This window comes from Oscarella lobularis, chromosome 1 (assembly GCF_947507565.1).
Source record: "Oscarella lobularis chromosome 1, ooOscLobu1.1, whole genome shotgun sequence".
In the NCBI taxonomy this organism is placed as follows: Eukaryota; Metazoa; Porifera; class Homoscleromorpha; order Homosclerophorida; family Oscarellidae; genus Oscarella; species Oscarella lobularis.
In genome coordinates, this window is record NC_089175.1 from 5,482,206 (window position 1) to 5,506,289 (window position 24,084).

Here is a 24,084-nt window from a genome sequence, read left to right on the forward strand (position 1 = left end):
TGCCTTTGTGGATGCAACAGCGCACATGACCTAGAGCAGAAAAATGGCATTGGAATGAGCCGAATTTTAGGCTAGGTAACCCGCGCAACCGTGGTGGTTGTGGTTGTTGCTAGCGCACGTTCGCAGGCGCAAATGAACGTTCTTCGCTATCTTCTCGTTTCTCTGCACGACCGCTTGCCTCTCGGCGACGGACTCATCACTAACCTGTGCAGCAATGGCCTAATGAAGGGCGACGACGTAGAGCAGCTCAAACACCGTGGACGAGACGAGGCAATCGACTGTCTCGTCACAGAAATCCTTCCCTTCGCCGACCCAGCCTTATTTCCAGCTTTCTGCAAAGCGCTGCAAGCGGAAAACGCAGAACACGCTCTTCGACCAATCAGAGCGGTCGTAGAAACGATTGTTCCTCACTTCCAAGGTAACGCAAGAGTGGGCGTGGTCCCTGTTTTCACTTTCGAAAAATAGGAATCCCGCCCGAGATGGTTTTGTCGTCTTCCGTGATAATCATTGTCGACATACGTTTACGAGAATCGTTTTACCGCGAATTTCCTGCGATGAAAGACCATCTCTTTCCTTCCGTTGCTGTTGAACTGGTCCATGCTAATTTGACGGGATTCTATCGAAATGCATGCATGTCGACGCAGAATACACACACGTTGAACCGCAAGCTCGTCATCATAACGGAGCCACCCACCGCCAAGTCTCAAAATCTCTGTGACCAAATCGCCAATCTTGTGAAGATAGATAGGAATATCATTGCCTATCATCATTCGTGGAAAAGAGCATGGAAGACGTCACAACCCTCTCAGTGCAATCAATCTTCAGCTACGACTACCCAGTCTCAGTCTCAAGTTATGCCGCCTTCCCATAGTCGTGACATTGATCCATATCAGTCAGAGCCAAATGTAAAGGGAAGAGGGGCGTTGTCTTCATCTAAAAATAGAGGAGTGACTCTAGGTGGGTGAAAGACAAAGATGTTGCATAATAATGCAAACATATTTATTTAGCATTGGCATCTCGTGGAGGAGAAGAAAGTCGCTCTGCTCGTCATGGATCTCTTCCTGACGTCAGACAATTTTCATCTGGTTCATTAATTAAGAATATCTTTTGAAATCATTGCTGTATATTGTTTATTGTTAGGAGGAATGATCTTGAGACGTCCTGACGAGTTCTCTTCTCTTCTATCAACGTCAACGATGTCAGTTCAAGGAGGGCGCTCTGCGTCTTCATCGATGACCTGGCAAACAACTTTGAGTACACCAATTCAAGAAGAAAAGGGTCCTTCTTCAGTGATGGAGTCAGACATTACAAGAGTTACGAATCTTCAGCCACGTCAAGACATCTCAATGGGAGTCGTGGCGTCATTACAGAAGCCGGTCCCCGATTTGGTTAATTTGTTTTGGCATTGGGAACACGTCGTGTTCTTACATTTGTTTTTGCAGGTTTCACATTTTACAAACCTTTTACGGCAAATGGGTATCATTAAAGATCAGCAGGAAATTTCGGCGCATTCCCTGGGTAGTGGCAATTCACAAGGTGGCTACGAAGAAGGTACAGACATCCTCTGAAAGTATCCTAAGACTTTTCACTGTTTGAAGTTAGCTCAAAGACCAAGAGTGAGTAGGTCTGCCCCAGTCTTGAGCCAGCCTGCTGCACCACCAGTTGAACGTCAATTAGGAGAAAGTAAGTGATTAATTATTTTGATTATGCGATACTGTACCACCATTGGTGTTTCAGCTGAATCTGAACAGCGCAGTTCTCTTTCATCATTTGGTTCTGAAAGCTCTTCCGCACCAATCGTTGTGGAACAGCCTTCTTCTGTGCTGCAGTGTTTGATTCAAGAGTCGTCACCCAATCCGGGCTTAGCGCACGGTCCTCGCTCTTCGTACAGCTCGCAAGGATGTACTCGCCCAAAAAGCAACACACCAGAATCACAAGCAATCCAGCAACATCCAAAACCATCACAAAGTCACGCAAGTCCTTCAGAAAACTCGGGAGCACATTCGTGCACAAGTTATGTCCTTCGGGATCAATTTAATCCTCAAGGCAGCCTAGCAAGGCCAGATACCTTACCTTCTAGCATTCCTCTGATTCCGAACGAAGAAAACGATGTACGTGTAGACGAAAAATACCACCGTTCCGGCGTTGGTGCTGAGAATGAAGAACGTATTGCCAAGTTTGACTCACGGAAAGTTGGCGCCGAAGCTGACGAGTTAATTATCGCAGAAGAGTCTAAGAGTACAGACAGGCACGCTGTTGATACGAACATCTACAAGCAAGCTCTTGCTTCTGGCTCAGTTCCAATCAATCGATATCGCGTGATGGTGGTTGGTCAAGATGGCGGGGGAAAATCGTGCCTGATAGACTCCTTCTTGGGTCGTCCCTTCAAAGCCCAAAACCCGAGCACGGATGGCATTGCTATTCACGTGGCTGTGACGGCAGCAGAAGGAAAGGCGGGTCAGCACACGTGGCACAAAGAGGAATATGAGAAGGCGCAACATTTAGACAAATATCTTGCAGCTGGATATGTGATTACAAAACGACAGCATCAAGTTATTATACTTTAATTCCACAATTAATTTTGTTTAATTAATTTCTGATGTTAGGAGACGCTGACGCAATCTGATGCAACTGAAAGAGAAGCACCGGAAGATGAAAAAATGTCTTCAGAGTACCGTGAAGTGTTTGCTAGTGATAATGACGCCGATTTTTCTTCTGCCACTCGAGAGCTCGACAGGCGCATTGAGGAGATTACCAAAGATGAAAATTTAACTGCCGAGCAACAGAAAATGTTTGCTGAGTATCTCCAATCAAGTGAAGCTTTGGCCGGTCTCGAGAATTTTGAAGTTAGTTCTAAGCTCCTCTGGGACTTGGGTGGACAAGAAAGGTATTTGACGTCGCACGCAGCTCTCATTCCCACCGAGTCTGAGTACACCGTGTGCATGTATCTACTTGTTATTGACATCAGCAAGCCTCTTGGCGATGAGGCAGAATCGTCTTATCGTCTTGGAGGAACCTCAGCTGATGTTCCTCTTGAACTATTGAATATTAAGTACAACCGAGATTTTCCTCGGCACTGGTTCACATCCATTGGCATTAGCCATCCTTCTGACATGTCTTCTCCGTATTTGGGAGAAGGAGAAGACTTGAAAGGAGTTAGCTATCCCGCTGTTCTAATCGCCGCCACTCACATTGATAAAGTGGCAAAAATGCCAAATTGTGAAGAATTTCTTAAATCGCAAAATGATGAACTTGACAGTTTAATCCGAAACTTGAGGTGCGAAGATCACATCGTCAAAAATCCTAAAAACGGGCAGTGGTTCTTTCGAGTTGATAACACCAAGGCTGGGCAAACAGAAGACTCTAAGCGTTGCGAAGGAGTCAAGACAATCATTTCTAAACTTGACGGTTCGTCCAAACACTATTGGTCGCAGAAGCTTCCTATGCCAGTAACATGGGTTCGCTTTGAACTTTTTCTTGTTCTGTGGAAATTTGGAAAAATCATTTACGTTGAAACAGCCATTAAGCTTGCTAAATGTGTTGGAATCGAATCTAAGGAAGGCGCGCTTTCGGCTTTGAAGTTTTTTCACAACCTCGGCGTAATCTTTTATTTCTGGGACGTTCCTGAACTGGCCAATTTTGTCGTTGTCGATCCTACGTGGCTCATTAACACTGTGGCCAAATTTGTCACTGCTAGAGAGCCAACAAAGGTTATGCACCAACGCCGTTGGCGAAAGCTTTGTGAAACTGGAAAATTTAGCACAGACATGGTAATGAGCATGCTAACGGAAGCAAAGGTGGATTCCAGAGATCAAAAGCCAGTTCTAGACGTGCTAAGAATGCTAGATATTCTATGTGATCCACCTGAATTTTCTTCCTCGACGTTCTTCATTCCATGCATGCTCTCGCAAGGACTATCAGGTCCCTCGACGTGGGAGAAGTATTGTCCGAGCGAAGCGTTTCCTCCACCCATCGTCGTTTATCCTAACGAAGTGCAGACAATACCCGAAGCTCTTTTCTTTCGAATCGTGACGAAATTCACACGGGAATACGCAGAAGGGTGCGACCTGACTCGAAATCGCTGCCTATTTCGAATAGGCAACAGTCTGGTGCTCGAATTATTGTACTATAACAGAGGCGCTTGTCTGATTGTTTCATTGAACGGAGAAGGAGACAAAGATGAGGCGAAGTTGTCGGTTCCACGAAGGGCACCCGGAATTCAACAGTTCGTGACCGACAGCGTTATAAACGCGAAGAAGCGAGGAATGAGCGGACTGGAGCTTGCGTTTTACTATCAAGTGTCTGAATGCATCCGTGACGAGACGTCAGAGAGTGCAGATGCTGGCAACTTGAGTTGCAAACTACCAGGCGATGCCCGTTTAGTAAAACTGACTGAGAGCTGTAACCCGGCTCGGGATGGTCAAGCGGGTTGCCAGCAGCAAATTATGTACAAATCGGAGACGTGTATCACCAGAGAAGATCGGGATTTGGTTTATCGCTGGTACATTAACAAGAAAGAGGTCCGATCAATGACACTTCTTCTCCTCGTTAATGAATGGCATTTATGTTTCTTTAGAATCTCTGCTTTTCTGAACCTCGAGGTCCACACAGTAATAAAACGAATAATATATCCGTCTGAGACGTTTCTCTTGCAGAAATTCTGAAGAGACAGCCTACAACACAAGCGTTAAGCAACCCAAGGGAAGAAACGGCTCTTCAAAGTAAGATAAATGCGTTTTATGCTTTTTTTGCAGCTCCAGAATTAGATTTTAAAGACGAGAAGGTTGAAGACAAACACCTTAGGGAGGTGTATTTTAAAGTCAAGTCTTATTGGAAGCGTGTGGCGCGTCAGCTTGGTCCGACGAGTCTCTCAGACTCTGAGATAGGCTCGTGCGAACGTTCTAAAGTTCAAGAAGAAGAACAATGCTATGCAATGCTACAGACATGGATGAAGAAGCAAAAGGGTGAAGGGAAAGTTTGGGACCTTGCTAGTGCCATCTACAAGTCAGAACTGGAAGACGTTGTGAAAAACGTTTACGGGCCGAAAGTACTAATTGCATTGCAGGCTGCCAGTACTAGAGACGAAGACAATAGTCAGTAACGAGTTTGCTCAAACCCTGCTGCCTAGAAGGTAGAAAGGATGTTGCTGCACTAGTTTTGGCCTTAGACAACGACGTTCTAAGTGGTTTCGATATTCTACAGTCCTTGTTTTTTATTGTGCGTTTTTAGCTGATTATTCTTGCGGTGTTGTCATATGTATGGTTAGATGGCGGAAGGACGAAATTTTGTTCTTTCAGTGCAGACGTACTATTTTTACGCAACCCGTTTTGCATTTTTTATTAATTAATAAATTATAGTCGTATTGATTTTTGTACTGTAGACTGCCTGCATGTATGACTTAGAGCAGAGAAAAAAAGTCACGGCTCGTGAACTACAAAAAAGATCATGTAGGATAGTTTGGGCCAATTAGATTTTTGCGATAGGAAAGCTTTCGATTTGTCGTTGCTATAGCGCACGTTACAAAAAATGGACGTTCTACGTTATCTTCTCGTTTTTCTGCACGATCGCTTGCCCCTCGGTGACGGACTTATCAATTCTCTGTACAGCAGTGGCCTACTGAATGGCGTCGACGTGGAGCGGCTCAAACGCGGAAGACGAGACGAGGCAATCGACAGTCTCGTTACAGAAATCCTTCCCTTCGCCGACCCAGCCAAATTTCCGGCTTTCTGCAAAGCTCTGCAAGCGACGAGGACGAACGCAGAACATGCTCTTCGACCAATCAGAGCGGTCGTAGAAACAATCGTTCCTCACTTCCAAGGTAACGTAAGAGTGGGCGTGGTTCCCGTTTTCACTTTCGAAAAATAGGAATCCCGCCCGAGACAGTTTTGTCGTCTTTCTTCATAATCATTGTTGACATAAGTCTACGAGGATCGTTTTACCGCGAATTTCCTACGATAAGAGACCGTCTATTTGCTTCCGTTGCTGTTGAACTGATCTATGCTAATTTGACGGGATTCTATCGAAACGCGTGCATGTCGACGCAGAATGCACATGCGTTGAACCGCAAGCTCGTCATCATAACGGGGCCAGCCACCGCCGAGTCTCAAAATCTATGCTACCAGATCGCCAGTCTTGCGAAGATAGATAGGAATGTAATTGACTATCATCATTCGTGGCAAAGTCCTTCTCAGTGCAATCAGTCTTTGGCTACATTAACCCAGTCTCAAGTTATGCCGCCTTACCGTAGTCGTGACATTCATCTTCACCCATCTCACTCAGAGCCAAATGTGTGGTATCCAAAAGGAAGAGAGTTGTCTTTTACTAAAGATAGACCAGTGACTCCACGTGAGTGAAAGTCAGAAGATGTTGACTAATAATGTATGTAAACATATTTGTATTTTAGTATCTGCACGTGGATCATCTTCTCCACAAATTTCTTCCGGTTAATTAATTAGGGACCGTCTTTGGAAATCGATGCTATATATTATTATTTGTAGGGACGACTTCGAGACGTTCTGACGAGTTCTCTTCTTTTCTATCGACGTCGACGACGACGCCAATTGAAGAAGAGAGCTCTGCTCCTTCATCGATGACTTGGCAATCAACTACGACGACTCCAGTTCAAGAAAAGAAGGATCCTTCGTCGATGACTGACTGGGACGTTACAAAAAATTTGCCGTGCGACTCCTCAGCAACGTCTAGTCAGCCCAATGGAAGTCGTGCCATCATCATCGCAGCAGCTGGACCCTAATTTGGTTGATTTGTTTTGCATTGGAAACACGTCGTTTTGTTACACTTATTTCTGCAGGTCTCCGAAATTGAAGAGTTCTTGCGACAAAAGGGATCGAAAAAGAAATTCTTGCGCAGTCCCTATATTTACGAGGTGGACATGAAGAGGGTACAGACATCTTCCAACCATAAGTCTCTTTTGTTTCACTGTTTGAAGCTAACTCAAAGACCAAGAGGGAGTCAGTCTGCTCCAGCCCCGAGCCGACCTAGTAGATTTCAAGTAGGAGAAGGTAAGGGATACATTATTTCGACCATGGTGTTCCACTACAGTGCATGTATTGATTTTCAGCTGAATCTGAGCCGTTGGGTCGGGTTGCATCTTCTGCTCAGCCACCAATCGCTGTGGAACCGCCCGCGATTCACGAATCAGAACCCAATCCGGGCTCAGCTCACCATCCTCTCTTGGTGTATCATACGCCAAGCAATAGTCAACCAAACAGCAGCACAACAGAATCACAAGCAGTCCAGGAACATCCACAGCCATCGCATCCACAACAAGATCATCTGAATTGCAGGAGGATCCGAAACGTATGAACTTGAATCCAGAGTAAACGTAAGGGGTCTGATATATAATAATTTTAATTATTAGCTCATTATAGGTATCAGATTTCATAAGCACCTAAAGAGAACTGATCAAGGACTCGTAAAAGTACAAAAAATACGTAATAGAAAGATATAGACAATTTGTTTAGATTTTCGTTGATGATGCTGAAATACATATGAAGTTATAGGTGAGAACAAGGGCAACGATTCAGTAGTCTCTTCAACGGAGTTTCAGCATCAACAAAAAGGCGTCAGGTTGTCGTATGGAAACGCAAGCAGTCAGCCGCAGTAATCACGTTTGCTAAGGTTATTTGTGTAGAGTTCCCGTATGCTGTAGACAAACGGGGCACATAGATTTGATGCATTATTCATATTTCAGAAAGAAATTAATACCTTTCCGCTTCATGGGACCGAACAATTCGAATTTGGAATGCATACGTCGAAAGTACTACATTGAGAAGAAGGTTTGTATGCGCAAACACAACGCCTTTTGTTAAGGAAAGGGGCAAGAAGAGTTAGAACGATGATCAGCGTTAGTTAAGATGAGTTTGATGTTTGGTAAGAATTGATTATTTAGTTTCACTTTTTAGTTGCATTCAAAGCTTTTACTTATTAGCTGTGTGACGTACAGTATAGAATAAATTAACACGTACGTACGTAAGTACGTACGAAAGGAGTCACATTCCATCGAGTAACTTAATTGTCTATCAACCTTTTAATTTAAACAAATTTCTCGGCTCTTCTAGATCAACGTGAGCACGAGAACGTCAAACGGGAATTCCAATGTACAGTAAACAACTTACGCGCTATCACGTGCGTTTGGGGACTCATGGCCGACCCCAAATGGGAAGAACTTCGGTTTCCCAATGCTGTTTCTCTTCTAAGCATAGTTATGCAGCAGGATGATGGTGATATATTTCTTGATTTACTAGAAGATCAGGGTCTTCTGACCTTCGACGATAAAGATTTCCTATGCTCTCAATCGCCAACAAGATCGGGCACTGACGACATGGCAAGCCAACTACTTGATTTCGTGTTCAAAAGTCCTTCAGGAAGTTACGAAAAGTTCTACGAAGTGCTCTGTGGCGTTAAAGGAGGAAAGGACCTTATAGATCGTATAGAAAGACGTAAGATTTGCTTTGCTTTGATTGCCATTTGCCCAGCGCTGTAACGTCGTCTTTGTTGTCTCGTAGATAAAAGTATTCTCAAGGAAGCTCTTGCTTCTGGCTCAGTTCCCATCAATCGATATCGCGTGATGGTGGTCGGTCAAGACGGCGCGGGTAAATCGTGCCTAATCGACTCTTTCTTGGATCGTCCCTTCAAGCCCCAAAACCCGAGCACGGACAGCATCGCTATTCACATGGCTGTAACGGCAGCAGAAGGAAAGACGGGACAGCATCCGTGGCGTCAAGAGGAATACGAGAAGGCGCAGCATTTGAACAAATATCTTGCGGCTGGATATGTGATCACAGAACGACAGCATCAAGTATTATGCTTTTTCTCTCGCTGTCTCTTATGATCTAATTTTGTTTTCTAAAAGGCAACTGCATTGAACCAAGCACAAGCAGCTTCTTGTGCAAAAGAAACAGGAGCAGCTACTTATGCCAAAAAGAGAAAATTACATCAAAGGAAATCTCGAAGTGATGAAACTGTAAGTACGGGAAATCTACCTTTATTGTTTGACGCTTTCTCTTCTTAGGAGCTAGACCAGCATATTGAGGAGATCACCAAAAATGAAAAATTAACTTCGGAGCAACATCAAATGATTGCTGAGTATCTCAGATCAAGCGAAGCTCTGGCCAGTCTCGAGAAATTCGATGTCATTTCAAAGTTTATCTGGGATTTGGGTGGGCAAGAAAGGTATCTAACGTCACACACGGCATTTATGCCGACCGCGTTTGAGTACCCTGTATGCATATATTTGCTGGTTTTTGACATCAGCAAAGGTCTTAGCGAGAAGGCAAAATCGTCTTATCGTTTCGAAGGAACTTCAGCTGGTATTGCTCAAGAATCGTCCATTTTTGACTGCAACAAAGATTTCCTTCAATACTGGTTCACATCAATTGGCATTAGTCATCCTTCTGACATGCCTTCTCCGTATTTAGGAAAAGACTTAGGTGGTGTCAACTACCCCGCAGTTCTAATCGTTGCCACTCACATTGATAAGGTGAAAAGACTACCAAATTGTGAAGAAATTCTTAAATCTCAAAATGCTGAACTTCATAAATTAATCACTGATTCAAAGTGCGAAGATCACATTGTCAGAAACCGTGAAAATGGGCTGTGGTTCTTTCCAGTTGATAATACCAAGTCTGGGGAAACCAAACCAGAAGAGCGTTGCGAGGGCGTTACAGCAATTGCTTCTTTACTCGACAAGTCGTCAAAGCACTATTGGTGCCGGAAAGACAAAGCGCGTCTAATACCAGTGGCATGGCTTCGTTTTGAACTTTATCTTCTTTCTTGGAGAATGGGAAAAATCATCAGCGTCGAAACAGCCATTAAGCTTGCCTATCGCGTTGGAATTAAATATGAGGATGAAGCGCTGTTGGCTTTGATGTTTCTGCACAACCTCGGCGTAATCTTTTATTTCTGGGACGTTTCCGAACTGGCGAATTGCGTCATTGTTGATCCTAAATGGCTCATCAATACGGTGGCCGCATTTGTCACCGCTAAAGGGCCCGGAGATGACAAATTTGAGCGTCGTTGGCGAAATCTTTGTAAAACGGGGAAATTTAGCAGAGAGATGGTACTGAACAAGCTAACGGAAGCAAAGGTGGATCCCAGGGATCAAGAGCCAGTACTAGAAGTTCTAAGAATGCTGGACATTGTAACTGATTCACCAGAAGCTTCTTCAACGTTCTTTATTCCGTGCATGCTCTCGCAGAAGCCGACGGGTCCTTCAGTGTGGGAGAAGTATAGTCCAAGCGAAGAGTTTCCTCCGCCTATTATAATTTTTCCTGAAGAAGTGAAGACAATTCCTGAAGTTCTTTTCTTTCGAATTGTAACGAAATGCGCACGGAAGTATCCAAAAGGGTGTAAGCTTACTCGGAGTCGTTGCCATTTTAGGATACCAAACAATTTGGTGCTTGAGCTGTTGTTCTACGACAGAGGTGCTTGCTTGATTGTCTCAATGAACGGTGAAGGAGACATGGAAGAGGCAAGGTCGTCAGTTTTACAGGAGGCTAATGTAATTGGACAGTTCATATTTAACAGCGTTGAAAGCGCGAAGAAACGAGGAATGACCGGACTGAAGTTTAAGTTTTACTACCAAGTGACTAAATGCGTTCAGAGCAGAACGTCCGAGTCGGGGGATGAAACGGAAACTGCTGCCGGCAATCTAAGTTGCCAACTTCCGAACGATGACTGTTTAGTAGAACGTCCTGAGAACTGTAAGCCAGGTTCTCTATCGGTTGTAATCCTAAACAAATCGGGACAATTTATCGTAAAAGAGCATCTGAAACTTGTTCATCGCTGGTACAAGAAAGAGGTGCGATCAACAGTTTTTCTGCTCATCAGTTTAATGAAGTAGGTCTTTAGAGTGTCTCCTCACGCCAAGATCGACACCGTGCGTTATTTTTACGTCAAGTACTGAAACGAAAACCGTCATGGGATGAGCTAAATACCCTGAGTGATGCTATTGCTTCTGATTGGAAGCCTCTTGCTCGCCGACTTTCAATTCCTGATACCAAAATTGATCAGATTGAAAGTGACTGCCGTCGTTGCCGGGAGCAAGCTTACCAAGCTCTAAAACAATGGATGGAACGGGAGTCAAATTCTGCATCAGTGGAAACACTGTGTAGAGCCCTTTGCAAAGAAGGTAAGAAGGCTATTGCTGCTAAAGTTTTTAACCTAGACGACGAAGTAATCGATCGTTTCGATGCAAACCCTTTAGGGTGGTCTGACTGGTTAGAACGTAATTGCACTGTGCTATAACTACACTACAACGTTGTAACCTAGATAATAACTGAGTGGATTGGATGGTGCATCAGTTTTATTAAAAAGCGTTCAGGCATATTTGCAGTTTAGATGGTAGACTTTTAGTACGCAACCCGGCCTGTCTTAATAATTAGGATTATCGGTGCTTGTCGTCAATTAAGATTTTCATTACAGTCGTTTTGTTTTGTTTTGTTTCTTTTTATTGCAACTAATGTATTCAAGCTTTGTGCGACACGACGGACCTAGATCCCAGCGATTTTGTAATTTTCCACCGAGGGTCCGAGTATGTATCCGCGCAGTATCGTGCACTACATATATTACGTCGATCAAAAAAATCATCTGCATGGTTCAGGCAAGCGGAAGAAAACGCCATTTTTCGTCGATTATTTGATTAATTTAAGAGAGAGCTCAAAAGTCTACCGATTTTGCTCGTGGAAAATGATATAATGGCACCACTGGGCTTTATTGCAGTAGCAAAAGGGTTTGCTGAAATAAATGTTACAATTATTATAAATTATTTTTTTAGCAAAACATTGAACATTTTTTCTGAGAGTTTTTTCCGCACTTGCAATTTTATCCTGCGAGGATCCTCGCTATCCTGCGCATGTAGCGCCACTGTTTTCACCATAGCAGCCCATAGAAGGGACTATGAAGGGACTATAGTAGGGCTTCTTTTGTTGTGATAGCGCACGTTACAGGCAAATGGACGTTCTACGCTATCTTCTCGTTTCTCTGCACGACCGCTTGCCCCTCGGTGACGGACTTATCAATTCTCTGTACAGCAATGGCTTACTGAAGCGAAACGACGTAGAGGAGCTCAAACGCAGAAGACGAGACGAGGCAATCGACTGTCTCGTTACAGAAATCCTTCCCTTCGTCGACCCAGCCGCATTTCCAGTTTTCTGCAAAGCGCTGCAAGCGAAGAACGCAGAACACGCTCTTCGACCAATCAGAGCGGTCGTAGAAACAATCGTTCCTCACTTCCAAGGTAGAGCAAGAGTGGGCGTGGTTCCTGTTTTCACTTTCGACTACAATAGGAATTCCGTCCGAGATGGTTTCGTCGCCTTCCGTCATAATCATTGTCGACATAAGTTTACGAGAATCGTTTTACCGCCAGTTTCCTGCGATGAAAGACCGTCACTTTGCTTCCACTGCTGTTGAACTGATCTATGCTAATTTGGCGGGTTTCTATCGAAACGCGTGCATGTCGACGCAGAACGTACATGCGTTGAACCGTAAGCTCGTCATTGTAACGGGGCCACCCGTCGCCGAGTCTCACATTCTGTGCAACCAAATTGCCCATGTTGCAAAGATAGATAGGAATGTCATTGCCTATCATTGTTCTCAGCAAAGAGCATGGGAGCAGTCGCAACTTTTTTGGTCTAAGCTGGGATGGAGTGTGTCTTCGACTACTACGACTCTGTCTCAAGTTGATAAGAACATATACAAGCAATCTCTTGCTTCTGGCTCAATTCCAATTAATCGATATCGCGTGATGGTGGTTGGTCAAGATGGCGCGGGAAAATCGTGCCTGATAGACTCCTTCTTGGATCAGCCCTTTAAAGTCCAAAACTCAAGCACTGACGGAGTTTCCATTCACATGGCTATAACGGCAGCAGAAGGAAAGGCAGGCCAGCACGCGTGGCACAGAGAGAAGTATGAGACTGCGCAACATTTGGACAAATATTTTGCAGCTGGATATGTGATTACAGAACGACGCCATCAAGTTATTATGCTCTCAATTTTTCCTTTATAGTTTTCGATTTAATTTTTGTACTAGGAACTAAAACGCTCGAGACAAACTGATACAACCAAAAGGGAGGCAGATGGAGAAGAGGAGCTGCCTTGGCAAGATGATACTATCAAAAACGATACCCTGGTTAAAGATTGTAAAGTGGAGCTAGGCCAAAGTGAAGAAAAACTGCCTACCAAACGACATAAAACAACTGCTGATCCAAGTGAAGTCACCCCTTCTTATGCTACTCAGGAGCTAGACCGGCACATTGAGGAGATTACCAAGGATGAAAATTTGCCTCCAGAGCAACGAGAAAAGTTGGCTAAGTATCTCCAATCAAGTGAATACCTTGTCCGTCTTGAGAATTTGGAAGTCAGTTCAAAGCTTCTCTGGGATTTGGGTGGACAAGAAAGGTATTTAACTTCACACGCTGCTCTTATGCCCGCTAAGTCTGAGTACACGGTGTGCATGTATTTACTTGTCATTGACATCAGCAAGCCCCTTGGCGATAAGGCCGAATCGTTTTACCGTCCCGGAGGAACTTCAGATAATGTTCCTCTTGCGTTGTCAAGTATTTTGTACAACCGAGATTTTCCTCGGCACTGGTTCACATCAATTTGCGTTAGTCATCCTTCTGACACGCCTTCTCCGTATTTAGGAGAAGACTTAAAAGGGGTTAGTTATCCCGCAGTTCTAATCGTTGCCACTCACATTGATAAAGTGGCAAAAATGCCAAATTGTGAAGAATTTCTTGAATCTCAAAACGCCGAACTTGACAATTTGATTCGCAAATTGAAGTGCGTGAATCACATTGTCAAAAATTCTAAAAACGGACAGTGGTTCTTCCGGGTTGATAATACCAAGTCCGGCCAAACAGAAGACTCTGAGCGTTGCGAAGGAGTCAAAACAATTGCTTCTATACTTGACAGTTCATCAAAACACTATTGGTCCCAGAGAAACGAAACGCTCCCCATGCCAATAGCATGGGTTCGTTTTGAGCTTTATCTTGTATTGTGGAAAATCGGTAAGATCATGAGCGTCGAAACAGCCACTAAGCTTGCTTATCGCGTCGGAATAAAATCTGACGAAGAAGCGAAGCTAGCTTTGAAGTTTCTTCACAATCTCGGCGTGATCTTTTATTTCCATGACGTTCCTGAGCTGGACAATTGCGTCATTGTCGATCCCACATGGCTCATTAAAACCGTGTCCGAATTTGTCCCGGCTAAAGGGCTTGAAAAGACCAAGTACCAGTTTGATTGGGAAAATCGTTGCTGCGAGGCGGGAGAGTTTAGCAGAGAAATGGTAATGAGCATGCTTGAGAAAGCAAAGGTAGAGTCTAGAGATCAAGAACCAGTGCTAGACGTTCTAAGAATGCTGGACATCATATGCGATTCACCTGAAGCTTCTTCAAAGTTCTTCATTCCTTGCATAATCTCGCGAAAATTAACAGGTCCCTCGATGTGGGAGGAATATAGTCCAAACGAAGCGTTTCCTCCGCCCATAGTCATTTTTCCTGAAAAAGTGCAGACAATTTCCGAAGCTTTTTTCTTTCGAATCGTGACGAAATGCATACGGAAGTATCCGAAGAAATGTGATCTCTCTCGAAATCGCTGTCTCTTTCGAATTGGCAGCAATTTAGTGCTTGAATTATTGTACTATGACAGAGGTGCTTGTTTGATTGTTTCAATGACCGGGGAAGGAACCATAACAAGGGCCAAAAAGTCGGTTGCATATGTGGCACCCGTAGTTAGGCAATTCATACTTGACAGCGTTGCAAATGCGAAGAAACGAGGAATGAATGGACTGAAAAATTGGAATTTTACTACCAAGTAGCTGAATGCGACACAACGTCGGTAACCAATTGTCAACTCCCAAACAATGGCTATTTAGTAGAACTGCCTGACGGGGAACCGGATGATTCACTCTTCTGCAAATCAAATAAATATTGTACAGACGAACAGTTGGAACGAGTACGTCTCTGGTACAATTGTACGGTCCAAGAGGTACAAGTCAGCATCGCTTCTGGTCATTGATGCTAATGCTGTATTGTATTCTTTAGGATGGTTTTTCTAAATCTCAAGATCCCTACCGAGGTAAAGTAGACTGTAGTTGTCTGAATGATACATCCGTATTGACTCTTCTCTTGCAGAAAGACTGAAGAAAATGCCTACAAGAGAGGAGCTAATCGATTTAAGTGACGCACTTGTCACCAAGTGGAAGCCTATTGCTCGACGTCTGACAGTTTGTGATAAGACCATTGATAAAATTGACCTGAATGAGAGGGATGCCCGGGAAAAGGCTTACAAAGTACTACAGACGTGGATAGAGCTGAGACCAGAGTCTGCATCAGTGGAAACACTGTGCAGAGCTCTTTGCAAAGAAGATATGCAGTCTACCGCGGCAAACATTTTAAAACTAAAAACCGAAGTTCTCTGTCGCTTTGGTAGCAACTAATCCCATTATCGAATATATCTTTAGATGACGAAAGGACGAAATTTCGTTCTTGCCGTAGACCATTTTGCGCAGCCCGTCTTACTTTTATTTGTCGTTTTTATTTTGTTTTACAGTACTGGATCACTGAGATAGACTCATGCGAACGTTCTAAAGTTCAAGAAGAAGAACAGTGCTATGCAATGCTACAGAAATGGATGAAGAAGCAAAACGGTAAAGGGAAAGTTTGGGACCTTGCTAGTGCCATCTACAAGTCAGAACTGGAAGACGTTGTGAAAAACGTTTACGGGCCGAAAGTACTAATTGCATTGCAGGCTGCCAGTACTAGAGACGAAGACAATAGTCAGTAACGAGTTTGCTCAAACCCTGCTGCCTAGAAGGTAGAAAGGATGTTGCTGCACTAGTTTTGAACTTAGACGACGACGTTCTAAGTGGTTTCGATATTCTACAGTCCTTGTTTTTTATTGTGCGTTTTTAGCTGATTATTCTAGCGGTGTTGTCATATGTATGGTTAGATGACGGAAGGACGAAATTTTGTTCTTTCAGTGCAGACGTACTATTTTTACGCAACCCGTTTTGCGCTTTTTATTAATTAATAAATTATAATCGTATTGATTTTTGTACAGTAGACTGCCTGCATGTATGACTTAGAGCAGAGAAAAAAGTCACGGCTCGTGAACTACAAAAAAGATCATGTACAGTAGGATAGTTTGGGCCAATTAGATTTTTGCGATAGGAAAGCTTTCGATTTGTCGTTGCTATAGCGCACGTTACAAAAAAAATGGACGTTCTACGTTATCTTCTCGTTTTTCTGCACGATCGCTTGCCCCTCGGTGACGGACTTATCAATTCTCTGTACAGCAGTGGCCTACTGAATGGCGTCGACGTGGAGCGGCTCAAACGCGGAAGACGAGACGAGGCAATCGACAGTCTCGTTACAGAAATCCTTCCCTTCGCCGACCCAGCCAAATTTCCGGCTTTCTGCAAAGCGCTGCAAGCGACGAACGCAGAACACGCTCTTCGACCAATCAGAGCGGTCGTAGAAACAATCGTTCCTCACTTCCAAGGTCAAGGTAACGTAAGAGTGGGCGTGGTTCCCGTTTTCACTTTCGAAAAATAGGAATCCCGCCCGAGACAGTTTTGTCGTCTTCCTTCATAATCATTGTTGACATAAGTCTACGAGGATCGTTTTACCGCGAATTTCCTACGATGAGAGACCGTCTATTTGCTTCCGTTGCTGTTGAACTGATCTATGCTAATTTGACGGGATTCTATCGAAACGCGTGCATGTCGACGCAGAATGCACATGCGTTGAACCGCAAGCTCGTCATCATAACGGGGCCAGCCACCGCCGAGTCTCAAAATCTATGCTACCAGATCGCCAGTCTTGCGAAGATAGATAGGAATGTAATTGACTATCATCATTCGTGGCAAAGTCCTTCTCAGTGCAATCAGTCTTTGGCTACATTAACCCAGTCTCAAGTTATGCCGCCTTACCGTAGTCGTGACATTCATCTTCACCCATCTCACTCAGAGCCAAATGTGTGGTATCCAAAAGGAAGAGAGTTGTCTTTTACTAAAGATAGACCAGGGACTCCAGTAACTCCACGTAAGTGAAAGTCAGAAAACATTGACTAATAATGTATGTAAACATATTTATATTTAGTATCTGCGCGTGCATCATCTTCTCCACAAATTTCTCCTGGTTAATTAATTAGGGACCGTCTTTGGAAATCGATGCTATTTAATATAATATTTATTATTTGTAGGAACGACTTCGAGACGTTCTGACGAGTTCTCTTCTTTTCTATCGACGTCGACGACGACGCCAATTGAAGAAGAGAGCTCTGCTCCTTCGTCGATGACTTGGCAATCGACTATGACGACTCCAGTTCAAGAACAAAAGGGCCCTTCGTCGATGAGTGACTGGGACGTTACAAAAATTTGCCGTGAACCGACTCCTCAGCAACGTCAAGTCGGCCCAATAGAAGTCGTGCCGTCATCATCACAGCAGCTGGACCCTAATTTGGTTGATTTGTTTTGCATTGGAAACACGTCGTGTTCTTACACTTGTTTTTGCAGGTCTCCGAAATTGAAGAGTTCTTGCGACAAAAGGGGATCGATAAAGAAAGTCTGGCGCAGTCCCTGAATTTACGAGGTGGACATGAAGAAGGTACAGACATCTTCCAACCAAAAGTCTCTTTTGTTTCACTGTTTGAAGCTAGCTCAAAGACCAAGAGGGAGTCAGTCTGCTCCAGCTCCGAGCCGACCTACCGCACCGCCAGAACGTAGTAAATTCCAAGTCGGAGAGGGTGAGGGATACATTATTTTGGCCACGATGTTCCACTACATGTATTGATTTTCAGCTGAATCTGAGCCGTTGGGTCAGGTTGTATCTTCTGCTCAGCCACCCGTCGCTATGGAACCGCCCGGCTCAGCTCACAATCCTCTCTTCTTGTATCATACGCCAAGCAATACTCAACGAAGCAGCACAGCAGAATCACAAGCAGTCCAGCAACATCCACAACGATCGCAAAGCTACCTGGCTACTTCCGAGGACTCGAGAGCATTAAGCAATATGTCGTTCGGAAGTTACGCTAATCGAAATCAAAATCGTTCCACTGGCAGCATGCCAACGCCAGATTCCTTACATACCAGTTCCAGTATTGTTCCTACGATGCCAAGCCGAGACAGTGCTCCAGCGGAAGAACGTAAGCAAAGGGAGTGTCTTCGATTGTTTACCATGTTTTCTCATAGTAATGTCGTCTTCGACGCCTATGTCAGACCGAGAAGAAGAGCACTGAACCGTGTTGGCAGTTACTATGCATACGTCGTCGTTGTTTTTTTTCATAGGAAGTGTGCCTACGTACACTATGCTCTAACAGATACAATCACAGGTAAACGAGACACTAAATCCCTACTTAAAATACTTTATTCACCAGAAGAATACCAGCACTCGGTCAGTCAGTCAATAGTACTTCGTCTCTCTCTCTCTCTACGACGCGCTGAACGTCGTCGGCGGCCCGTTGATTCGTCGACTGACTTCGGCGCAGTACTTCTCCGGTATTCCGGCCTCTCGCAGCTCCTGAAGCTTTCTCATCTTGATCTGATTCAATTTCTCGCGTCGCTCGCGCGCCTCCTGATCAAGTCGAATTCCCTCGTCGAAGAACGACTTGCGTTCCTGTATCGTCTCCTGCTCCTTTTGACGAATCTGTCCGCGCACTTCGTCGGCGTGCTGACGACGATTTTCATGTCGACGTCGCTTCAATTCGCGATCGCGTTCCACCGCCTCTTCCTGGGCGATGAGAACGCGATCGAATTCAGAGCGATCACGTTGAGCCTTCACATAGGAGGATAGTATAGATTATGTTATTTTTCATCATGTGTGTCTCTCTATTACCTGAACGGCGAGGAAGTGCTCCTTGTGTTTGACCTGTTGCTGTCTAGCCATTCTCAAATGTCGCTCAGTCTCAGATCTATAAAGGAAAAGGTAATCTATTAATCTTATTATTATTAGACAAGTCGTCCTTGATTTATATGCTATGCATTTAGAGTAAAGTTTCAGGGAGAGAACACCATTTGATCAGATCTACACAGTAAGTAACCCCTTTTCTAACTATTATCTGAAGACATCTATCTCTTTTTTTCATATGCTCTGCATTGAGAATACCATCTGATCCACACAGTAAGTACTGTATCCCTCTTCTAACTACTAATAACAGTCTAATAAATCGTTTAGATGAAGACATGATGCCTCAGGATTTATTCCTCTCATATGGTAAGACCAACTCCACTACACGTACTAGGATTTTCCCCCTTACTTCTTCGTTGCCTCTTCTCTCTCTTTCTTTCTCCACTCTCTCTCGTACGCCTCCTGGTGTCTGCGCGCTCGCAACGCGTCCTTCTCCGCCTGCTTGTCCTGCTCGCGCTCCTGCATCGCTCTCAGTCGCGCAATCTCCTTCTCCTTCTCTATCTTCTGCAACTCCAACTCCTTCAAGTAGGCCGCCTCGCGTTCCGCTTTCGCCTTCGTGTACTCCATCACTTTGGCGTCCTCCAACTTCTCCCGTTCCTTATTCCGCTCCTTGATCTTCTGAATCTCCTCGTTCGCTTTCGCGACGTCGACCATGAGCTTCAGTTGGACTTCGCGTTTGCGCTGCAAGCTCTCCATGTCCTCGCGTTGGAGTTTGTCGAGATATTGCAGCATGGCCTGTTGTTCCTGATCGCGACGCTCTTCGTCGAGAATTCGCTGCTGTTGGCGTTCGACGATCTGTTTCTGGAGAACGTGGGCGCCGCGCTGGCGTTCGGTTTGCTTTTGTTTCACTGGAAATGAAAAAAATTGATAAATCAATTATAATTTTTTTAATTTTATTGACCTGATTTTTCGTATTCTTCTAGACCTCGTTGTCTTTCTATTTCCATCATCATGTCAAGGCGTTGCTAGGTTTGAGAAAATTCAATTATAAATATTTTTAATTTTCTTATGGGTGACGTACTTCTTCTTCTTGGATTTCTTTAGAGATGAGTTTCTTCTCTTCCAGCTGGGCGTCGCGTATGGTGTGACATTTCGCGTTCAAGATCAACTAAGAGAAGATGTTTCAAGAGATGATGGATGATAGTGAGAGACATACCTCATTCAGTTTCTTGATTTCGTCCTCTTGCTCTTCCATCTGCGTACGAGCTTTCGAGAGAAGATACTGGGACTGTTCCTGAGCTTCCTGTAAGATTGCATTGATGATGAATCAAGACTTCTCTATATAGCGGTTTTCTTTTACTTGTTCTAGATCAGATGTCTTTGCATTTCTCGTTCTATACTGTTCCATATGCTCCATGTCATTCTTTCTAGTATTGCAAGCATCCTAATGAAGGTTAGAATCATACTAAATTAGTACATTAGGTTCTCGGTTGCAAACCTGCTGTTCTTCTTTGTAAGATTTAGCTGCTTCTTTGAGTGTTTGGCGTTCTTGCTTAGTCAAAACTCGAGAAGCAGCCTATATAGAATAGAGTCTATTATTGAAACCCCCTGCCTTAGCTAAGCTCCCAATCTAGTCTACCTTGATTCGACTAAATTCTCCTGAGCCAAGTATAACTGTTCTCCCAGTTGGATCAACATGAGAAGGGACTCTATATAATTAATTAAAGATGTACATAATTAAACCATTAGTTGTGGTTTCCTTACTTGATTGTACGAATTAGATCTTTGGTAATGACCTGAACCACTTCCGGGTCGTCGCTCGATTTTTGGGCACGCCTTCCAAACAGTTTCTTATCTGAATATTCAAAAGTTTGAGCCATTGTTTTCCTCGTCAAGTCGTCGAGATGTTACCTGAACGCGGCGGAGAGCTCGGGCCCGTTCGATTTCCCGTCATTTGACCGAATCGCGCCGGTTTTCCGAAAAGGGATTCATCCTGGGGAAGAAACGAGGTCGTCGTTCGTCCGAAAAGTTAGCTTTGCAACGTTTCGTACCACTTCTGACGTTTTCCCGACCTTTACGTAGCGTTTCGACTGTCGCGACGCCGCTGAGGCGCCCGATCCTGCTGAATTCACCGATCCTGTGATGCTTTGGGGCTAAATATTGATGCGTATGCTTTAAAGGTAGGTTTCGAAGTGCGATTTTTACCATAGCGTTGCGTATAGACGTCGACTAGAGTGGGAATCACGTCGCACGCAAAACAAAGAGGGCGGTTGCTTAGGAAACTCACATACGGGGGAGATGGGGTTCCCGTAATCTAGCGAAAGGCGCAAACACGCTTTTTTGTAAGCCCAAACACTGTCAATCTCGGTTTAGAGAAGCAAAAGTAACTCCTTTAGACAGTTTGGGAAGACGTGCAAGCTCGCGTTTCGCTGCACCCAACCGATATACCGCACGCAAGCCCAGACTCCCGTATCGCCTAAACTTTGCCACGGTTTCTCCGTCAATGCGATTTGTTTTTCGCAACGATCCGTGCGGCATCGCGTGCGTTGTCTTTACCTACTTTCTCCTATGCTACGCGGACTTCGTCGTCGTGCAGTATTTGGCCCCCTCGTTTACAAACAGGTGCTATCTCAACCTTTTTCGACGCGAAACCGACTCGAATGTCTCTTTCTAGTCACTGGAAATCAATTCATCTCGTCCTATTCAACCTAGTTCTTATTCTGAGCCTGACGTCACACATTCGCGCATCGATATCCGACCCAGGTCATCAGATTCACCTCATTTTAAATCGTTGAGAAGAAAGCGTCTACTTTTTCCCAGGGGAGGTTCCCATATCGGGTACGAAACTCGACTTTTCTGACCTCTTAGTTGGAAGCGGACACGTAAGTGAAACTAAAAGGTTATAATATATTGCCTATGATAATAATTCTTCTCAGGACTCGTCTGAGAAGGGAAAGGAGGATCGTGACGACGGTTGGACTCTCTGTAATAAGTGCGAATCGTACAGACCACCTCGGGCTCATCATTGCAGGTACTAATAATTAGTCTGATTTTTTACTATCTAATTAATTTTTTCAGGATCTGTAGGCGTTGTATTCGAAGAATGGATCACCACTGTCCATGGCAAGAGATTAATTATTGTACATTTAATTTAAAATGGTCAATGATGTGTCTAGGATTAATAACTGTGTGGGAGAATTGAATCAGAAATTTTTCATACTCTTTCTCATATACACAGGTGCAGCATTTTAGAGCGTACACGTTTCTCTTTGCTACACTTATGGCTTTTAGGTCTTGCCTGTGTCTATGCCCTTATCTTGACTATAGTGGCTATGGTTAAAGGATTTGGTAGTAATAGAGTCCAGCCCGCAGCTATGTAAGGGTATATCAAATTCCTAAATGTAGCCCTTATGATATTTATGATTTTTATAGCATATGCAGTGTTTTCCTTATTATGGAATCGATAATTTTTCTTCTCTTCGTTTCCTTTATTGGCTGCGATCAGGTATTTATTTTCTGACATTGTACGCATTTGTAAAATTGTCTGATAGTTTCAAGGCATTTTTGAAGATATGACGCAGGTGGAATGGATTCAAAAGAAGTCTCCAATGCGTCATAGGAAATCTCGGATGGCTTTGCTAGGAGAAGTCTTTGGACGGGGTCACTGCAGATGTAAATCCGTAGTCTTGAAATATTGTATTTCAGGTTTAGATAAATTTATTCTTTTCGAGGTCGTTACCTATGTTGGATTCTGCCAACGAGTCCCAATTTATCCAGACTCTCATCTAATCGATTTTCTCAAGCGTAGTCGCGTAATTCAGTTAGGATTGTCCGTTGTTTATCCAATAAACTTGGCGCTGCCGTGATTGGTGGATCGCAGTCCTCCTCACCAAGACCAGCCGATATCAAAGCAAGACAAATAGTATGATCATTTCTGTTGCCGTTCTAAGTCTGACGTCGCACATTCGCGCATCGATATCCGACCCAGGTCATCTCTGATCAGATTCAGATCATTCTAAACCGTTAAGAAGAACCCGTTTGCTTTTCTCAGGGGAGGTTCTCGTATCGGGTACGAAACTCGACTTTTCTGATCTCTGCGTTGGAAATGGTCATGTGAGTAATAAAACTGAAAATGTTATTTTTTATTGTCTATGATTACGTCTACTCAGGACTCTTCTGAGAAGAGAAAGGAGGATCGTGACGACGGTTGGACTCTCTGTAATAAGTGCAAATCGTACAGACCACCTCGTGCTCATCATTGCAGGTAATAATAAAAATGATAATAATAATAATAATAATAACGTTAGTCTCATTTTGTCTATACTTTTTCAGAATCTGCAGGCGTTGCATTCGAAAAATGGATCACCACTGTCCATGGCAAGAAATAGATGAATACAGGTAAAAATGGTCAATGATCAGGTTTAGGATTAATAACTGTGTTGGGAATTGAATCAGAAATTCTTTATACTCTTTCTCATATACACGGGTACAGCATTTTGAAGCTTACACGTTTCTTAGTATACTTTGGTTTTAGGTCTTGCCTTCTGTCTATGCTCTTATCTTGACTATTGTGGCAATGGTTAAAAGATTTGGTAGCAATAGAGTCAAACCCGCAGCTGTGTAAAGATACATAAACTAGCTCTAATCAAATTTATGATATTTTAGTATATGCAGTATTTTTCTTATTATGGAATCAATAATGTTTCTTCTGTTCGTTTCCTGTATCGGTTGCGATCAGGTGTTTATTTTGTATCCGATTTCCTACGTACTACAAGTTTATGTCTGCTAGTTTGAAGGCATTTTTGAAGATATGACACAGGTGGAGTGGATTCAAAAGAAGTCTCCAATGCGTCACAGGAAATCTCGCATGGCTTTGCTCGGAGAAGTCTTTGGACGTGGCCACTGCAAATGTAAATCAATAGTCTTGAAAATGTTTCTTGTTCAAACTAAAACTAGAATTTAATTGTCTATTGAAGGTCGTTACCTGTGTTGGATTCTGCCAACGAGCCCCAATTTATCCAGACTCTCACCTAATCGATATTCTCAAGCGTAGTCGCGTAATTTGGTTAAGATCATCCAATAAATTTAGCAAAGGCCGCGATTGGTTGAGCGCAGACCTCGTCACCAAGACCAGCCGATATCGAAGCGAAACAAATAGTATGGTCATCTTTTTTTTTCTGTTGCCTGTGAAGCGTTTGTCTTTCGGAATTACGGTAGG

At 43.8% G+C, this 24,084-nt stretch overlaps 6 protein-coding genes and 1 pseudogene across 15 annotated transcripts; 6 read left to right on the forward strand and 1 right to left on the reverse strand.

Annotated features, from left to right (window-relative positions):
• The first annotated feature begins 131 nt into the window (after window positions 1-131).
• Window positions 132-5,367, forward strand: LOC136189138 (uncharacterized). Of its 3 annotated transcripts, none has more exons than XM_065976995.1 (11): window positions 132-418; window positions 466-957; window positions 1,008-1,085; window positions 1,141-1,388; window positions 1,443-1,551; window positions 1,603-1,683; window positions 1,738-2,552; window positions 2,607-4,520; window positions 4,577-4,601; window positions 4,656-4,721; window positions 4,767-5,367. In XM_065976995.1, exons 1-11 carry the CDS (start codon window positions 133-135, stop codon window positions 5,099-5,101), a joined length of 4,449 nt encoding a protein of 1,482 aa, XP_065833067.1. In that variant the 5' UTR covers window position 132; the 3' UTR covers window positions 5,102-5,367. The 3 variants fall into 3 exon arrangements, with proteins under 3 accessions (XP_065833067.1, XP_065833076.1, XP_065833059.1); XM_065977004.1 differs by having other exon boundaries at window positions 4,776-5,367; XM_065976987.1 differs by having other exon boundaries at window positions 4,656-5,367.
• Window positions 5,368-5,527: 160 nt separating this feature from the next.
• On the forward strand, window positions 5,528-11,489 carry LOC136191471 (uncharacterized). Of its 8 annotated transcripts, XM_065979839.1 has the most exons (16): window positions 5,528-5,818; window positions 5,866-6,345; window positions 6,404-6,442; window positions 6,498-6,755; window positions 6,809-6,883; window positions 6,947-7,019; window positions 7,079-7,342; window positions 7,389-7,438; window positions 7,482-7,777; window positions 7,831-7,890; window positions 7,949-8,023; window positions 8,079-8,459; window positions 8,526-8,818; window positions 8,873-8,983; window positions 9,032-10,819; window positions 10,870-11,489. In XM_065979839.1, exons 12-16 carry the CDS (start codon window positions 8,162-8,164, stop codon window positions 11,263-11,265), a joined length of 2,886 nt encoding a protein of 961 aa, XP_065835911.1. In that variant the 5' UTR covers window positions 5,528-5,818; window positions 5,866-6,345; window positions 6,404-6,442; window positions 6,498-6,755; window positions 6,809-6,883; window positions 6,947-7,019; window positions 7,079-7,342; window positions 7,389-7,438; window positions 7,482-7,777; window positions 7,831-7,890; window positions 7,949-8,023; window positions 8,079-8,161; the 3' UTR covers window positions 11,266-11,489. The 8 variants fall into 8 exon arrangements, with proteins under 8 accessions (XP_065835911.1, XP_065835918.1, XP_065835926.1 ...); XM_065979846.1 differs by having other exon boundaries at window positions 7,482-8,023; window positions 10,870-11,149; window positions 11,225-11,489; XM_065979854.1 differs by having other exon boundaries at window positions 7,482-8,023; window positions 9,032-9,192; window positions 9,274-10,819.
• A 481-nt stretch (window positions 11,490-11,970) lies between these two features.
• Window positions 11,971-15,999, forward strand: LOC136194439 (uncharacterized). The gene is made up of 5 exons (XM_065983597.1): window positions 11,971-12,256; window positions 12,306-12,994; window positions 13,049-15,006; window positions 15,063-15,096; window positions 15,153-15,999. The coding sequence occupies exons 1-3, from the start codon at window positions 11,971-11,973 to the stop codon at window positions 14,834-14,836; spliced, it is 2,763 nt and encodes a 920-aa protein (XP_065839669.1). The 3' UTR covers window positions 14,837-15,006; window positions 15,063-15,096; window positions 15,153-15,999.
• Window positions 14,918-19,889, forward strand: LOC136194520 (uncharacterized). The gene is made up of 15 exons (XM_065983711.1): window positions 14,918-14,984; window positions 15,085-15,096; window positions 15,153-15,310; window positions 15,482-15,511; window positions 15,571-15,750; window positions 16,191-16,527; window positions 16,575-17,063; window positions 17,121-17,159; window positions 17,224-17,483; window positions 17,537-17,627; window positions 17,680-17,766; window positions 17,821-18,165; window positions 18,212-18,944; window positions 19,007-19,139; window positions 19,194-19,889. The coding sequence occupies exons 1-13, from the start codon at window positions 14,918-14,920 to the stop codon at window positions 18,256-18,258; spliced, it is 2,142 nt and encodes a 713-aa protein (XP_065839783.1). The 3' UTR covers window positions 18,259-18,944; window positions 19,007-19,139; window positions 19,194-19,889.
• Window positions 18,292-21,219, reverse strand: LOC136199917 (cilia- and flagella-associated protein 45-like). Its single transcript, XM_065990227.1, has 13 exons — window positions 21,072-21,219; window positions 20,918-21,019; window positions 20,778-20,859; window positions 20,631-20,721; window positions 20,506-20,575; window positions 20,365-20,442; window positions 20,227-20,310; window positions 20,083-20,169; window positions 19,948-20,034; window positions 19,828-19,891; window positions 19,276-19,774; window positions 18,855-18,930; window positions 18,292-18,794 (listed from the first exon to the last, which is right to left on the reverse strand). Exons 1-13 carry the CDS (start codon window positions 21,072-21,074, stop codon window positions 18,450-18,452), a joined length of 1,668 nt encoding a protein of 555 aa, XP_065846299.1. The 5' UTR covers window positions 21,075-21,219; the 3' UTR covers window positions 18,292-18,449.
• LOC136199918 (palmitoyltransferase ZDHHC7-like) lies at window positions 21,192-22,740 on the forward strand. Its single transcript, XM_065990228.1, has 11 exons — window positions 21,192-21,208; window positions 21,263-21,488; window positions 21,541-21,629; window positions 21,687-21,748; window positions 21,803-21,897; window positions 21,945-21,989; window positions 22,043-22,104; window positions 22,158-22,242; window positions 22,299-22,371; window positions 22,418-22,538; window positions 22,598-22,740. The coding sequence occupies exons 2-11, from the start codon at window positions 21,370-21,372 to the stop codon at window positions 22,672-22,674; spliced, it is 828 nt and encodes a 275-aa protein (XP_065846300.1). The 5' UTR covers window positions 21,192-21,208; window positions 21,263-21,369; the 3' UTR covers window positions 22,675-22,740.
• A 30-nt stretch (window positions 22,741-22,770) lies between these two features.
• LOC136199920 (palmitoyltransferase ZDHHC7-like) lies at window positions 22,771-23,995 on the forward strand (annotated as a pseudogene).
• The last annotated feature ends 89 nt before the right edge of the window (window positions 23,996-24,084 follow it).